Source organism: Ixodes scapularis, unplaced genomic scaffold (genome assembly GCF_016920785.2).
Source record: "Ixodes scapularis isolate PalLabHiFi unplaced genomic scaffold, ASM1692078v2 PGA_scaffold1__304_contigs__length_218370807, whole genome shotgun sequence".
Taxonomy (NCBI): domain Eukaryota; kingdom Metazoa; phylum Arthropoda; class Arachnida; order Ixodida; family Ixodidae; genus Ixodes; species Ixodes scapularis.
Genome location: NW_024609846.1, coordinates 124451189 through 124466747, shown reverse-complemented (window position 1 = coordinate 124466747; position 15559 = coordinate 124451189). Strand labels below are relative to the sequence as shown.

General features: G+C 47.6%; 1 protein-coding gene across 1 annotated transcript; it reads right to left on the bottom strand.

The window, feature by feature from the left end:
• Window positions 1-14005: 14005 nt before the first annotated feature.
• LOC120838615 lies at window positions 14006-15559 on the bottom strand. The gene has a single exon (XM_040208617.2). The coding sequence runs from the start codon at window positions 15557-15559 to the stop codon at window positions 14006-14008; it is 1554 nt and encodes a 517-aa protein (XP_040064551.2).

Below are 15559 nucleotides of genomic sequence, written 5' to 3'. Positions count from 1 at the left end.
TATATTCTTCCTGTTCACCTCCTGAGGTTTTCAAGGGATTGCTCTCAGCCTTCAGCTTGTGTCGAAGGAAAGTAGATGAATAATGATGTGAACTGGATATATATTCAAAATGTTCTCCAAAAATATCAGCTTGTTCCTCGAGTGTGTCTGGGCATGTTCCATTCCTAAAAAGCAGGGGGATTTTAAATGCATGATAGGAACCATTGATCTTGTGTATTCGATCCCAGACCTCCTTAGGTGAGGTACTGCTATTTATAGTGGAAGCATAGCCTTGCCAACTTTCCCGCTTGGCTTTTCTTCGGACGTAGCGTGCACGGGCCTTCATTTTCCGAAAGGATATGAGGTTATCTCTAGTGGGGTATCGTCTCAGAATACCCCAGGCCCGATTTTGTTTCTTGCGTGCCTCTTCACATTCCGAATTCCACCAGGGCTTTGGCCTCCTAGGAAGAAATTGAGATGTCTGCGGGATGGACAACTTGGCGGCTGTGATAATGCGCTCGGTTAAAAGATGATTGAGTTCGTCAATTGTGAGACTTTCGAGACGAGAATATGCTAGAAGCGATGCCTGCTTAAAAAGGCCCCAATTAGCCTTGTCAAGCTTCCAACGAGGCGGGCGTGTATGAATTAAAGGAGGGGCTACGCTACAGGTTAAAAGAGTAGGAAAATGATCGCTTCCACGTGGATTGGAATCCACACTCCAGGAAAAATCTGGAAGTAAAATAGCAGAACCAATTGAAAGGTCGATGGAAGTTGATGACAAAGATGACGGACTAAAATAGGTTGGCTGGCCCGTGTTAAAAAGACAGAGACTTCGTGTGGTTAAAACTGACTCAACAATTTTTCCTCTGACATCTTGACGTGTGCTCCCCCATAAAGGGTTGTGACAATTAAAATCGCCCATCAAAAGGAAAGGCTCTGGAAGCTGATCTAACAGCGAGTTAAAATCTGAACATTTCAAGGTGAAAGAAGGTGGTAAATATAAAGAGCATACTGTCAGAGCTTTATGGTGCATGAACCGAACTGCCACTGCTTCAAGTGGTGTGGACAGTGGGACCTCAGTGCAGGGAACGTCTCTCGGGAGGACCACCGCAACTCCACCAGAAGAATTGCCAGAGCCCGGGCGATCCCTCCGGAAAACCTGGTAACGTCTCAGAAAATTAGAGCGACTGGGACTCAAATGAGTCTCTTGCAAGCACAGCGCTCGTGGCTTGTACTCCTCCAGAAGATGCTCTACATCGTCCAGGTTTCTTAGAAGGCCACGGCAGTTCCACTGGACGAGTATTGAAGCCATTTTAGGGACAAAAAACTGGAGCAGATGGAAAGGTGAGTCAGTTGTTTCACTTCGGAGGAATTACAGGTTTTTTTGATTTTTGTTTCTTAGTAGTCTGCCACTCCATCTCGTCCTGGTCAGAACCCGGAGTCGACGAGGGGGCAGACAAGGCAGCGCTAGTGTTTTCCTGAGCCTTGCAGGCAGAGTTGCTTGCCGGCCTGGGAAGGTCCGTGCCGCGAGGCCCCGATCCGCGGCCACGACCAGAACTGGGTGGAAGGGTGGTTGATGAACTGGGGAGGGGTTCTACCCCATCCATCTGTTCCACCTCGTTTCCCGACAAGGGAGCTGCATGCGACCCACACAGCTCCTTGGTTCCTGGCTGTCTCTCCAGAGACTGAGGCTGAGGAACTTGCTTTTTCTCCTCCATAGGAGTGCGGCCTGTGTTGACAGGTACAGCCAGTGCTGGCCTGTCCTGAGCAGAGGAGTCAGCTGGAGCGCCCTCTCCGCGAGAAGAGTGAGCCCGCTGACCCCTTGCCACCGTCTTGAAAGGGAGGGCGGGCACGGCTATCGCCGGCCCGGCCTTGCCCAGGGGAGCAGCATGCTGCCTCTGTTGTGGGGATGGGGCCTTTAGGTCGGCAACCAAGATCTCAGGAGAGACCTGAGTGGCCTTTGTCTCCGAACGTGGTGCAGGGCCCCTGCGCACCACCTCGGCATAACCTCCCTTAGAAAGGAAGGAAAAGCGCTTTTTTGCATCTGCGTACGACAGGTTTTCTTTAACCTTAACTGCGAGGATGTCCTTCTCTTGCTTCCAGAGGGGGCAACTTCGGTAGTAGGCAGGATGTGGTCCTCTGCAATTTGCGCAGTGTGCCTCTGCCTCGCAACCATCAGACACGTGACCCTCATTTCCACATTTGGCACATGTCTCCTTCCCACGACAGCTGCGTGATCCGTGGCCAAAGCGCTGGCAACGGAAACACCGCTGGGGGTTGGGGATGTATGGGCGGATGCGACAGTTGAGGTAACCGGCTTTGACCGTCTCTGGGAGTGCCCGTCTTTCAAAAGTGAGAATAACATGTTTTGAAGGGATATTTTCACCATTCTTGCGGAACACTATACGTCTGACATCAACGACACCTGAACTTTTCAGTCCCTCAAGGAGTTCATCTTCACTGGTGTAAAGAAAGGCTTCTTCAGACAGGACACCACGGACCGTGTTTAGTGTACGGTGAGGGCTCACCGACACCTCCACGTCCACAATGTTGGTCAGTCTGAGAAGCGCTTCGCTTTGCTTTTTAGTGTTCACTTCAACAAGAAGGTCTTCCGAGTGCAGTTTCTTGGCCTTGTAAGAAAATCCAACAAGGTTTTCTAGCACTTTGGCGACAATAAAAGGTGACATCTTTGCTACAGGTTTTTGCTCGTCATGTGAGTGAATAACAAAAAACTTTGAAAATGTTTCGACAGTTTCTTTTTCTATGGTCTGTGGTTCTGGACGCTGCCTCTTAGAGGTTCGTCCCGAACCGGGTTTAGGGTTTGCGGAAGCCATGAAAGGCGGAGGATGTTCAGAAACTGTGGCGCACCACCCACCACCGAGCCCAACAAGGGGATAGGTAGCACCCCATAGCAAGTATGGCTTGGCTGGGTATGCTACACTACCAGTGCTACCAAGTAACTATAACCAAGTGTGGTTCGAGAAAGGTATCTGTCTCCACCCAAGGTTAGCCCTTGCCGCCAAAGAAGGTGAGAATGAAAAAGAGAAGAGCAGAGAAAGGAGAAAGAAGGGAGGGGATAGTAGAAGAAAAGGCGACTGACTGAATCATCCTGGTCGGGCCAAGCCAGGACACCCGTCTACGGGAAGCGGGGGCCGAAGTGGTGTATTGCCTCGCCCGGGGGGCCCCGAAGGGTCCAAACCTACCCCGGGCTCGGCTCAACCACCAGGATGCCCTTTTCCCCGGACACGGGAAAGCCACGCACAGCCAGACGTGGGCGGGCGAACCCGCATGGCTCGGGGTCCGTGGAGACGCCACTCTCCAAACACCTGCTTTCACAGGTGCCCCCTGCGGGGTCTAGTGAGGGTCCTCCGATACTCCTGCTCAGCGGGCATGGTGGAACTGCTCGCGATCATGGCTTTCGAATTGTCATTTCTGAATGCAAACAATACTCTTCACTGTCCCAACGTAGTGCTGAAGCCGGTGTGGGATTGTACCTTACTGGAGAGTTTTAGTATTGCGCGTAGAAGCAAACGCAAGCGGTGTGTGGTTGCGTTAGAGTTGCGTGCCCCACGTTGTGTGTGCGCCTCATCACCATGCGCCATTCAAGACCGCAGTTTTGGACTCCGCGCACGCGCAGTGAGGAACACGCAAAGCTAACGTAAACACACAGCGCTTGCGTTCGCTCGTATACGCAGTACGAAAACTTACTACTGTTTGACCGGCTTCCAACGCCAACGAAAGACGTGGTGGTGCAGTGAACAGAGGTGCAAGCAGGTGGGCGTTCGTTCGAACTGGAAAGGCTGGGATTGTCAAGACGACGGAGCGTAAAAATGAAAGTACCGAAACGTTATCAAAAAATTTGTAATTAAAAAAACTTCATTTATTTTTTGGAGGGCATTTTGTCTAGATGAATATTGGCGCCGATTTTGGACTTTTGCCCATTGTCAAAAGTCGCGATTTTGATAGCAAAATATACTTTACCCACAATTAATGTAATTTTACATAGATTTTTTACATTATCTAGAATGTTTTCATTGATTTCAGACTATCTTTATTTTATTACTTAATAATTAAAAATGCTACAATTGGCACCAGTGACGATTATTAGCACACTTTTGATTGCCATATCTGTTCGCGCGTTTGAAATTAGATCATAAGCAACAATTACATTAAAGCTTGAGAAATTACGTATTAAAATATCTTAAGTTTAATAATATTATTAATACAAATCACGGCAATATATGCCAAGATCACAAAAAAAAAAAAAAAAAAAAAAAACGCCATTTAACCATAATAGTCTTTGCAGAAAGGTATATTTCTTTTAGCATATGAAACAACTCTGACATCGTTATCAAGATAGACAAACAATCAAACACTGGATGGAATATAAAGTCATATGCGTAACGCGTTGCTATGAAAACGCACACACATTTCAGCTATCTGACATGGATTCGATCTTTGGGTTGTTGCAGTGAGGACAGCGTTTGTTACTTTATACGTTTTGTGGACATATTGTAAAAATTGGAATTATTCTCCTATTCTTGTGCTGAGAATAATGTTAAACCAATTAATCATCTAGATACCCAAAAAACCAATTAAATGGCCCGCAGTTCATAGTTTACCATGACAATTATCTGAGCGAGAAAAGGCAGCGAGAACGCGCAAATATATGCACTGATGCTTCCAACAACTACAAATATCAGCCTGTATCGAACATGTATGTCACAAAATAAAGTTTTCGCGAATAACGTCCCAAACCAAGTAATTACGATGTGAGACACATCTGGAGTTATGAAAGAATCCGAAATTAAGACCTATATCGAGAAATTAAATCCAAAATAGAGGTTAGTTTCCGTTTAGCTCCAGAATTAAAATGCGCATCCTTGCCTAAATATTGTACTAAACACCGTTCTTGTTTTTCAGGGTAAAAAGGTGACCTGCGCTCATAACACCCTAGCTTCCTCGTATTGCCAGAAATAATTTGTGTCGGTCAGTGAAGCTACACACTAGACAGGCTCAACAGCGGCACGCATCTCTGACCCTCACTAAACCCGCCATCTTGGAAAATGAGTGGCGCCAGAACGGTATATACCTTCAAAGTGTGTGATTCGTATTCTGCCAGTGGTACCTCAGCTAGATTAAATATCAGAAGCCACGTTGAAAAAAAAAAAGTTTACGGTGACTCGATTTGCACCCGCGCCGAATCACGTTTCATGTAAGCGTAATCTTGGGTTCGATGCACGACGAGGGGTCTTCAATCATAAAAATATTTTGATTACGATTATTTGCAGTACTTAAAATTTGAAAGTCAAGCAGTGAAGACAATGGTGTTCTTATAAATATTATATACATTTTATTTTACACTGTTTGAATACGCTGCCGTCGTTATGTCCTTCAATTATTGGCTAGCTTGTGGCGGACAGGGAGGTCTTGCAGGACCATATGATTGGACCTACACTAAAGCGCCATACGCACATTCGCGTTTGAACGCGTTTGAGTGCGTTGGGGAGTCCTTGCGGCCAGGCGCGGTCGCTTGCGGACCGACGCGCGCCTGCCCGCAATGCTCGGTAGCGCGACGCAATCGTTCAACTCTCCGAAGCGTTGCGGTGCGTTCGGGCGCGTTCGACCAATCAGAAGCCGAAAAAGGAGAGGCGGTGACGTGTTCGCTCCGGCCGACTCGGCGAGACGTATCCGGTTCGCCGGTCGCATGTGCTTGCTTTTTCGTTTTGGGGAGCGGTGGGGACTGTATTTTCCAAGGCTGCGATAGTTCAAGCAGAATCAAGCTTGACAAAACGTCGGGGAAGCCGGCGAGATTGTCCCAAGATCGAATGCTCCGACGCTGTCGCCGTGCGCCGCCATGTTGCCTTGGATTTCGCTTACTATTGGTGAGCCACTAGCGACGATAGCGCGTTCTTATTGGCTCTTGACTGCGGTTGACTGCGTGTCAACGCAACTGTGCGTACAAGTTTGGCGCAAGCGGTCTTCGCAACGCAACGCGTCCGCTTGCCGCTACGGAACGCACCGCGCTCAAACGCGAATGTGCGTATGGGCCTTTAACCTGCCGCGCTTCGAAAAATGCTAGTCCAATGCATGAAAGCTTGGTCAAAGCGGACGGAGCGTTGCGCATCCGGCAAAGCGCATTCGGTCGCTGCCCGCGGCGTTTTTTTTAAATTCTTTTTTCTCATTTTTTGAGCAGGGAAATAATTTTTAGTCAAGCAGCAGGTTCCCTTTTCGGCGGGTTAAGCCGGATTAACGGAGGCGTCTCCTAATCCATTCTCCGCGTTGACTCCTCGGGGGAGGGCGGTAAACAGGTGGCGGAGGGCGGCGAAGGAAGGAAAGGAGGGCAGGAGAGGAGGAAACGTGAAAAAGTGGAAAGCGCGAACTGTACGGCGGCCTCGGCGCTCGCAGCAGGGCAACGTTACTAATGGTGAATTCCGCTCGCAGATCTCGAGCGCTCCAAAAGCGCTCCATTTGGAGCGCGCATATTCCGCTCGCAGATCTGGCTCAAGTTGGTCATCTTCCGCTCGTAGATCTCTGGCAGCGCCCGCTCCACGGAGCGCCCCAAACTCCGCCGAACTTGCTCTGCGGGATTTCACAGATCTCTCCGGAAATTGACAGAGCGACCCACGTGATTTCCGTCTAAATCGGAGGTGCGCATGCGCGGCGAGGTTGGAGAGATCGGCGGGCCGGTCGGGCCACGATCGGGTCGTGGAGTTGGATCTGTTCGGGTGCGTCGGTTGTTTACTGTGGACTGTGACGGCTCGAACGCTTCTACCTCGCGTAGATAAGGGATAAAAAGCCGGGAATGTGGAGCGTGGCAAATCGTAAGCGCTGACATCTGTGATCACCGAGGAAGAACGAAAAAAAGAACGACAGAAAAGCCGGAGGCAGACGCAAGGTTAGGCCTATTCATTCTGCAGCCAGTGATTGTTTACCTTTTTACGCTGCATTCCATCGGCGTTTTCCCGTGAAATAAAGCAAGAAGTGGTTAGGCAACGACCGCGCAAGTGATGGTTTGTTACCTCTGTGTTTATTAAAGTCGTACTAGCAATCTGAACTCCACCGCTGGCAATCGCTGTCCGTGCCCCGCCGCTTCGAGGCGGCCGAAAGGTATGTGACGGTGCCGAACGCGGAAGTCTTCGCTATTTGTGACATGGGCGCCGTGGTACGTATAATTCCGCCCGGCCTGTGTCGCGTGTTACTTCTGCAGCTAAGCAGTGACAGTCGTCACTGGTCGTCGGAAAGATCAGCCGGCTGAGGCGTTGGTGGGCTGGTCAAGTTCGAGCAGCGGCCATTTTGAACGGCGGAAGGAGAAGGGGTGGGGAGGGGTGTGGGGGAGGTCGCTCCAAAAATGCAAGTTTATCTTCCCCTCGTCGATACGGAGCGGGTCCCACGGAGCGGAATTTTGCCTCCCTCGCGGATTTTGGAAAGCGCTCCAGATCTACGAGTGGAATTCACCATTAAACACTCAGTTGGGAAACTCGCCGTCGAAATCTGGGTCGCTGGCGTCCACCGAGACCGAGCTAAATGCGACAACAGCGCCACTCTTTATCGTTTGTCTGTACTGCAGGTGGTCGCCTTGAGCTTTTTGAAAGCCTGTTTTTGCGTAAAAACAAACGGAAAAGACTCTTTTTTTATGAAATTTATTGGAGTTTAGTACAAAAAGAGGGGCGCGTTATGTTTAAAATCTTTAGTTCGCAGGGTTTTGCGGCACAATTAATATTGTTTTTATACAACCATGCCTCAGCGGGGCTTTCAGGTAGCGCGTCCCGACCTAGGTGCATTTTAACTTCGACGCGGCGCGTCCGCCGGGGAGACGGGGGTGGCACCCCTGTAGCCTCTTCCGCTGTACCTGTTCTTAAAGCCAAAATAGAAGTAATGTGCAGTCCCTCGAGTGGCCGCTGCGGGATAAATGGTGGCGTTGTGTTCGTCATTAGCTCGGTGTTCGGAGACAGATTGGAGCCACTTTTTCAAAGCTGTCTCTATGGCAGTTTCCCAACTGAGTGTTTTAGTAACGTTGCAGCAGGGCGAACATCGGTGGTTACGTCCTTCCCCCCGCGGTGCTCGGGGCCGGAGAACTCAAAAAAAAAAAAAAAACGCGGCGGTGGCGCCCTCTACTAGCATCCACAGAAAGAGTAACATCTTTGGCGGGCATGTTTTAAGAAAGCTAGTTCTTTGCATAAAAACAAACGGAAATAAACTCTTTTTGTAGAACCTTTATTGGAGATTGGTACAAAATGGCAGGCACGGGCTGGCTTTTAAAAAATCTGTTTACAAGCTTTTGCGGCATAATTACTATTGTTTTTATACAACCTCGACTCACCGGAGATTTGAGGTAGCGCGTCCAGAGTAGGGTGCGTGCTGACTTCTGTATGCATTCACGGTACGTCTGCAGGGGAGACGAGGGTTGGCAACCTTCAGATCAATGTTACCTAGTCTGTGTCGGCTACGATATTGCCGATGAAAGCCAAAATGGAAGAGTAGCAGTACACGCTATCGAAAGCGATACTCTGAGCCAGTTCAAACAGTTGTGCTGTTTCCTAAGTGGCTGCGGTGGGATCGCCGATAGTTAGGTTTCAACGTACAGATCGGTGCAACTTCTCTGGGGAATGTTCCATGCCAGTATACCGAGTTCTATTAACGTTGGCTGTACTACTGTTCCGCTGTAAGGTGCCCGCAATAGTTACCAAAAGGCTGCCCGAATGTTTCCTAATGTTGCGAGACAAGTGAGGAACACCCGGAAAACTATGTAACGCAGCTGTGGCATGACAGACTCTAGCAACAAAAGCAAGACATTGTTGCCCCGATCATTGGGAAGCACTGTCGCGAGGAGCGCTGCCTGGTCATGCAGTGCAAATGTTGAGAAGATGCATGCGGCAACAGTTGGCAAAAAATGATGTTCAGCTACAGTCCCGTTGTGGCACGCAACGTCTGCCGAATAGGTTTGAGCAACAGTCAACCAACAATGGTGTCCAGTGTTTTCGCAACAATTCCTCGACAATCTATTCCAACCTAGCGCGAAACTGTTGTGTCGTACGGTTGGAAAACTTTTGGAAAGCAATGTTTGGCGGCTGCATTCTGGCAGTGTAAACGCAAACTGTTTTTGAACCCGCCACGGGAACAGTTTAGCAACATCAGGACAGCACACATTTTGCTGGGTAAAAGCAATGCTTCGGTTACTGTTGCGAGCATGAAACAATCAACGGTTGACCGACACAGTTGCCGCAGTGCTTTAGCAGCGGACACTTCTGCAGTGTTATGACTGTTGCTACAACATTGTTGCGCGATTGCAGAAAAACTGTTTTTTGTTGCGAAACTTTGTTGCGGCGACTGTCTCCACAACATAAATTGTTACCTGGGATGTGATACTGCTCCTTTGAACACCTATAGACCATAAAATAAGCACCGAAATTTCGTTGTAGTAGCCTGAGGTATCCTATTTAACCAGGGACAGATGCAAAGGGAAAATTTGATGACAACGAAGAGATTGTGAAAGGCTTTTGCCATTTGTTACTGATGAAATGAGCCTGGTGGAATTAACTGTCAAGAACTAAGAGATTATAGTGACTTCTAGGAATGCATTGTTGAATTTTTTGACCCTCTGTATAAATGCTTCAGCCATCTGGCAAAAAAAATAAAAAAATCACGCACATTGTGCATGAGATAATCAGCTGTACCCAGTTGCTGATATTTTGTTTATGTTTGTCTTTTCGACAACAGAGGGTAGATTGCATATGTAAACGTCCATGTAGAGTTTAAATAACTATTTTCCATCGCATTTCTACAGGCTGCTGAATGGCGAGGAGTAATAAGCATAGTAAATATCTCACTTTCAAATTTCGAAACGCTAAATATTTCCCTGCTATCAGCCTTAGCTTTTGTAAAAATAATTGATTCGATCCCTGCCTGAGGTTATGGGATATGAAGTCGAACACTTAAAAGGTAAAGGCACGCTGTCATGCAACAGGATTTACAGAAACTTTCTGACCATTTATTTTTCAACTTCGAATTAAGCCAGCAGTAATTGTGTGGATATTTAGACAGTGACGTTTGTCAGCCATCCAGGGCATGACATGTCTCTATGCTGTAGAAGAGCAACTCGGCGAGTGCAGTCGACGCCGGTACGATGTTCGTCGAAGAGATCAAAACGGATGGGTGGGGATTCAGCACAGGATCCATGGGTTCTGCAGCGCGAGCTTTCGCTATGCGTCTTCCGAGCTGCGGAGTGCTAGGACACTGGGCCAGCGGTAACTCAACTCAATGCGATTCAAATGTGATTTGAGTTTGCGCTATAGTGATGTGTGTGCTTCTATTTCGGTATACTGCGCTCGCGCTATGTAAGCACGCTGAGCATGCTACACATGTCCGTGGCGCTGCCCAGTTTTCAGCAACGGAAGAGCTTACATATCAGTGCCCTCAAAACTGCAGCGGTGACAAAATTCACGACAGTTTTTAAATTGACGCTGCACATTTGCGCTGGTCGCAAGACAAGCAGAATTCGACGATATCATCCACGGTATAATTTCCTTACAAGTCGGTCCGAGTTCTTGAGTCAAAGCATTGGTGTGTGTTTAGAAACAGGTGAAGCGTAGGGAAGGACACGCTGATATGCCTGCCTGCTCGGTAATAGCGGTTCAACGCCCTCAACAGCAAAGCTCACGTAAAGAGATGAACTGTGGCAAATGCGCGTCTGTCATGCCAATACTGAAACCGAGACCAATTTATCGGGAATTATGTAGTGGAGGAACACAGAGCTGCTTGCTCCACCCCCTAGCTTTCTCTTCGTTGCCACAGAAAGTTGAACCCGAGTATAGTATACCCTGCAACTCACTGGTAACTATTTATTTTTGTGTGCCCTGGTTGGAAGACAACGAAGCAGATCCCAGTCTTGGACGCTCGCACCCTTGTGGCAAGCTTGCAGCCTCGTTGAAGTCAGGCTTTTAGCACTATCAAACATGCATCTGCACATTGCCGAGTTGAGTCATTCTACCGTAGTACATAGCCTTGTACTACGGCAGGATGACGCAATCGAAAAGACTGTTCAGAGGATGTTGCGAGCATGCCTTACAGATGAAGTAGGCAGGACGTATAGTTTCAGCGGATGCAAAGCTGGGAAAGACACCTCAAGGCACTGCCCTTGTGCAAGGTGGTGTTTATAAAGCTTAATTGTCCAACAGTTGAGCTTCTCGTGCTGTCACAATGTAGTCTTTAGTGAACATTAATTCGGCAGAGGAGAGGAATATGATACTTTCCAAGGTTGCCAAGATATCAATTTCAGGTAGCTGAGAAATGTTGAGAAGTCTAAGAAAAATTCTCGGCTCAAGATGAGCCGACAGCAAAAGTAGCCACGTCGTCTGCGCTTGGAAAGGTGGCTTGGGATTGGCTAACAAGTGCCTCTCGTCACCCCACTGTCGCCTCGGCTGAACTCGGCACCGCACTTGTTCAGCGGAAAGTGCTGCTCAAGGAGGGGTGTGTCCTCATCTTAGACAATATTTTTAGTGAGGAAATAATTAAGTGTGGCATGAGCATAAAGTTTAGGATGTTTGGAGCCCGTGGATTGAGTTATCACCAAGAATAGACAATCTCGGAAACCTCTTTAGTACACCTTTAAGCCGACAGTGTAGCGAAGCCTACAGTGTCGGCTTAAGGGTTGTCCAACGGTCTATGCGAATCTTAACATAGTTCCCATTAGTGCAAATCTTAACATACTTCCCAAAGACAGGCATGAGGTTGCAGGTTTGAAACGAGCTTGCATGTCACAAGCACTTGCTAGAAAGACATTTCAAAGCAAGGTGCTTAAAGGGGTACTCCACCGTTTTTTTCATTGTCTCAGATTTGCTTGAAATTTCGCTAAACTAACCAACAAACATTGCTAAAATAGTATCCTGAATATTAGGTCAAAATATTGTTTTTTCGCGAAGTTATTGAATTTACAGTTTTGGTCTTCACGATGTTTTTTAAACTGAAAGTCTTACAGGCAACAACAACAAAGTGACGTCAGTGGAAGGCAGGGGTTAACTTTTTGGACTATAAAAGTTGTTTTCAACGGATTTGAAGCAGTTTCTTGGTGTCAAATGAGTGCTTTAGAAGCTCGCTCCCGTATCCGCGCTCCAGCACGGAACAAATGATTGGCATATTCTATTTTTAGACTACTTGCTCGACTGGCAAGCCTGCCTTCCTCTGACGTCACGGCACTGAAAAGTGCGCGAATATTTGAATATCGGTTTTTGCACCATTTTCATTTGCCGATTTCACAATACCTATTATGAATTTCGTAATGCTAAATAGCATACCGGAAAGGCTAAAGGCTGGGGAGTCAGAAAATATAGTTAGTTGAGGTAGCTCAAAAAATCGGTGGAGTACCCCTTTAAGCTAGTGCTGCACTTGCAGTTTTCTTTACCTTGTCAGCTTATTTTTTAATCAAGTAATGTATGCTGCACAATGCTAAACTGTGGGCAGTTACGAGATAAGCTTGTCTTGTTGCTGTTCTGCTGACAAATAAAAAGAGCATACACCCACAAACTGCTAGCATCTGCAGCATTTACAAGATTACATCTCTGACAGACTTGCATTCACTGCTACTTCCTTCACAAGCGCAGTGTGGTTGAGAAAGAGGCACGAGCAATTGCAAGCCCACCAAAGACACTTTTGCATGAATGCTGGACATGCTCGTAATCTGTTGCATTGAGAACGATGCATTTTGGGACTGTTTATACTGTTTATGCAGCCAACGTCGAGCAGATGAACCTCTACTCGGATACACTATGCAATAACAAAAACTGGGGAAGCCACCGAGTCGCATTTGACACCAGGGGAAAAAGAAAGGGAGATGTTATGTACAGGCATACCAATCTTGAAGTATGGAAAAGCACACGCGACCAAACATTTTAACACCTAAGTGCGGGAGAGAAGGGATTGGACAGTACGAATTTCCAGACACTGGTAAAGTTTTTTCTTCATAATACGACACCCCTAAATGGAACAGGACACAAAAAAGCTCGGTTGTTTTGTGCGCTTTTTTATTTAAGGAAGTCGTAATATGATGAATAAACTCTGGCAGTGTATAGGCGTATGGAGGTCGGTATTGTCCGACCTCTTTTATCCCTGCGCTCCGGGGCTAAAATGTTTGAGAATCTTAACATACTTCCCATTTGAGAACAACTTCACTATTGTTGAACAAATCTAAAGCACTGTGGAGTGTGTCATCACTGTTAGCCTCCACGAGTTCTAGCTCACCAGATCTGCGGACACAGTAGCAGAACCTGTGTCTGTGGAAACCCTCATTGGCTAGCAGCTCAGCCAAAATGAACAATTTGCACGAAGCAACATACAGAGCCTCAACTCTATAGAACACTGGCTCGATATCTTGAAAAGCTTTCACAAGGACATCACCGCACCGATAATCACGGTGGTCGAGCGACGCATGCAGTACCTGGTGTGCATTCGGTGGCAGCAGTCCTTGAACACAAGGAGGCAGAGCACTCTGCTTAATGGGCTTTCCAGATGATGCCATGAGGTCACAGTCTAAAGACAGCTCGTTAAGCTGGTGGCTCTGCAACAGTTGATGCCTTTTCGACAAGGTTAGAGTTATGTTCTTGAAGTTCTTGACCCGTGATGCTAAGCTTTTAAAATATTGGTGCTTGGCCTCGAACCTCATTGACCAAAACAGTGGCAGTGGACCTAGTTCACGAATAAATCTGGCATAGTGCACGAGGTAGTGCAGTTTTGGAATCACAGATGCAGCACCATAGCGTTGTGCGAATTCTACAAGGGATGTCTGCACAAGTGACTCTAGATAGGGCAGGTACTCGCAGGGTATGACCGTGGCAAAACTGAGGTCCACTATTTCGCGAAACTGAAGGTACAGCTCCCAATCAGGGTTGCCCTCTGGCACCAGGTCGCCAAGGATCACACTCAGGAGTCTGAGAAGGCACCACTTCTCAGAAGCGGTTCCTTTCAGGTTCGCCTTGTTTCTTAGGAATGACCTGTTCATTCCAACAGGTTTGTTCTTTTTGTCATTCTGCCCTTACTCGAATGAAGTAATGTAATCTAAGTCGCTGTACGCCAGTATGCCATCGTCAACTAGCCCTTTCAGAACTTGTCGAAGAACCGTCTCGAAGCCCCCTTCCAAAATGTCATGCATCAGGTCAGGAGGCAATTGGCGTGTGACATCAAAATATGGCAGTTCCAGCATTGGGGATCGTTCATTCACACCATACATTCTCTTGTTTTGCTTGGGGTTGACAGTGATCGCTTGAAGGTGCTGCTGGTATGCTTCAGCTGAACGCAGCGCACAGAAGTCCTCTGTTGTTAGGTTTGAAAGTTTGCCGGATGTTGCCATACAGAAGCGACACACCCTGCCTTGGCTGAAACAACACGTAAAACCTCCAAGGCGGTTCATTGAAAGATTGTCACCACACACACCGAAAACAAACACATGTGCATTGTGTGTTTCACCTCTGCTGGTGAACATTACTTCACAAGAGTGCAGTTCCTTGAGATCATTAAGCAAAGGACGAAGGATGACGTCTAAGCCATACTCCTGTACGTCCTCATACCTTGCAAGGAGCACCAGGAAAATGAACCTCAACTGGGACCTGTGCCTCGTGTGGAGATTCAGCAGTGTGAAATACACTGCGAGCAGTTTGTGAACTCCACGCTTTGCTCCCAGCGGGGTACAGATTTCTACTTCGTCAAAGTATAACAAAATAAAAATGGTATACTGGTCCCCTTCACGGATGAGGTCTTTAAGGTCTCGGAACAAGAGCCCATCAGAGAAGTCCCTGTACACCTCAGCGTCATCACAGCGTGCTTGTGGTGTAACAAGCTCACCAGCAATGTCAGGAACCTCGCAGAGCTTTCTGGGGAGTCTGGGGATTGGCACGTAGTGATATCCACCGCCTTCAGTATCGAGCTCACAGCTTTCCGGTTCCACATATGGAAAGTTTGTCTTGGCATATTGTTCCCGCAAGTGCTTACTCTGGATGCCCTTGAAAAGGTCGGGCAAGAACGAACATCCCAGGAGTGAGATGACGTCAGAAGGCAGGGCGGACACATCAATCTTGGCTGCGATTTCATCGGCAAATGCCTTGATGATGTTCTCGAAAACAAGTTGTAGGTCCCCAAAGATTTTTGTGGCTACGCTGTGGGGCAGCTTGTGATTTTTAGTGACATTGAAAAAGAAGTTCCAGATGGCAGCTTTGGCTTCTGCAACGAAATCTTCTAACTGCTTTCTCTTTGGGGATCTGGTACTGCTTGCACTTGCTTCTGACTGTAAACTTGAAGCAAGTTCGTCGACATCGTCATAGGCACGATTTTTGTCAGTGCTTGGGAAGCCTCGGGGGTCATCATTTCTTCTCTCACTGCTGAAACTACTTCCAGTGTTAAACAGCACATCCCTGTGGCAACGATAAATATGGGACTTGTAGGATGCAAACTGGTTGTAGCTGTTTGTACAACCGTTGATTCCACACAAAACTGTGAATTTAACCTCACCGCCATGCACAACTCCTATATGGGTGAGCACTCTGGTAAATTGTTCAGAAAAGTATGGGCACCTGGGACAGTACCTGAGCACCAT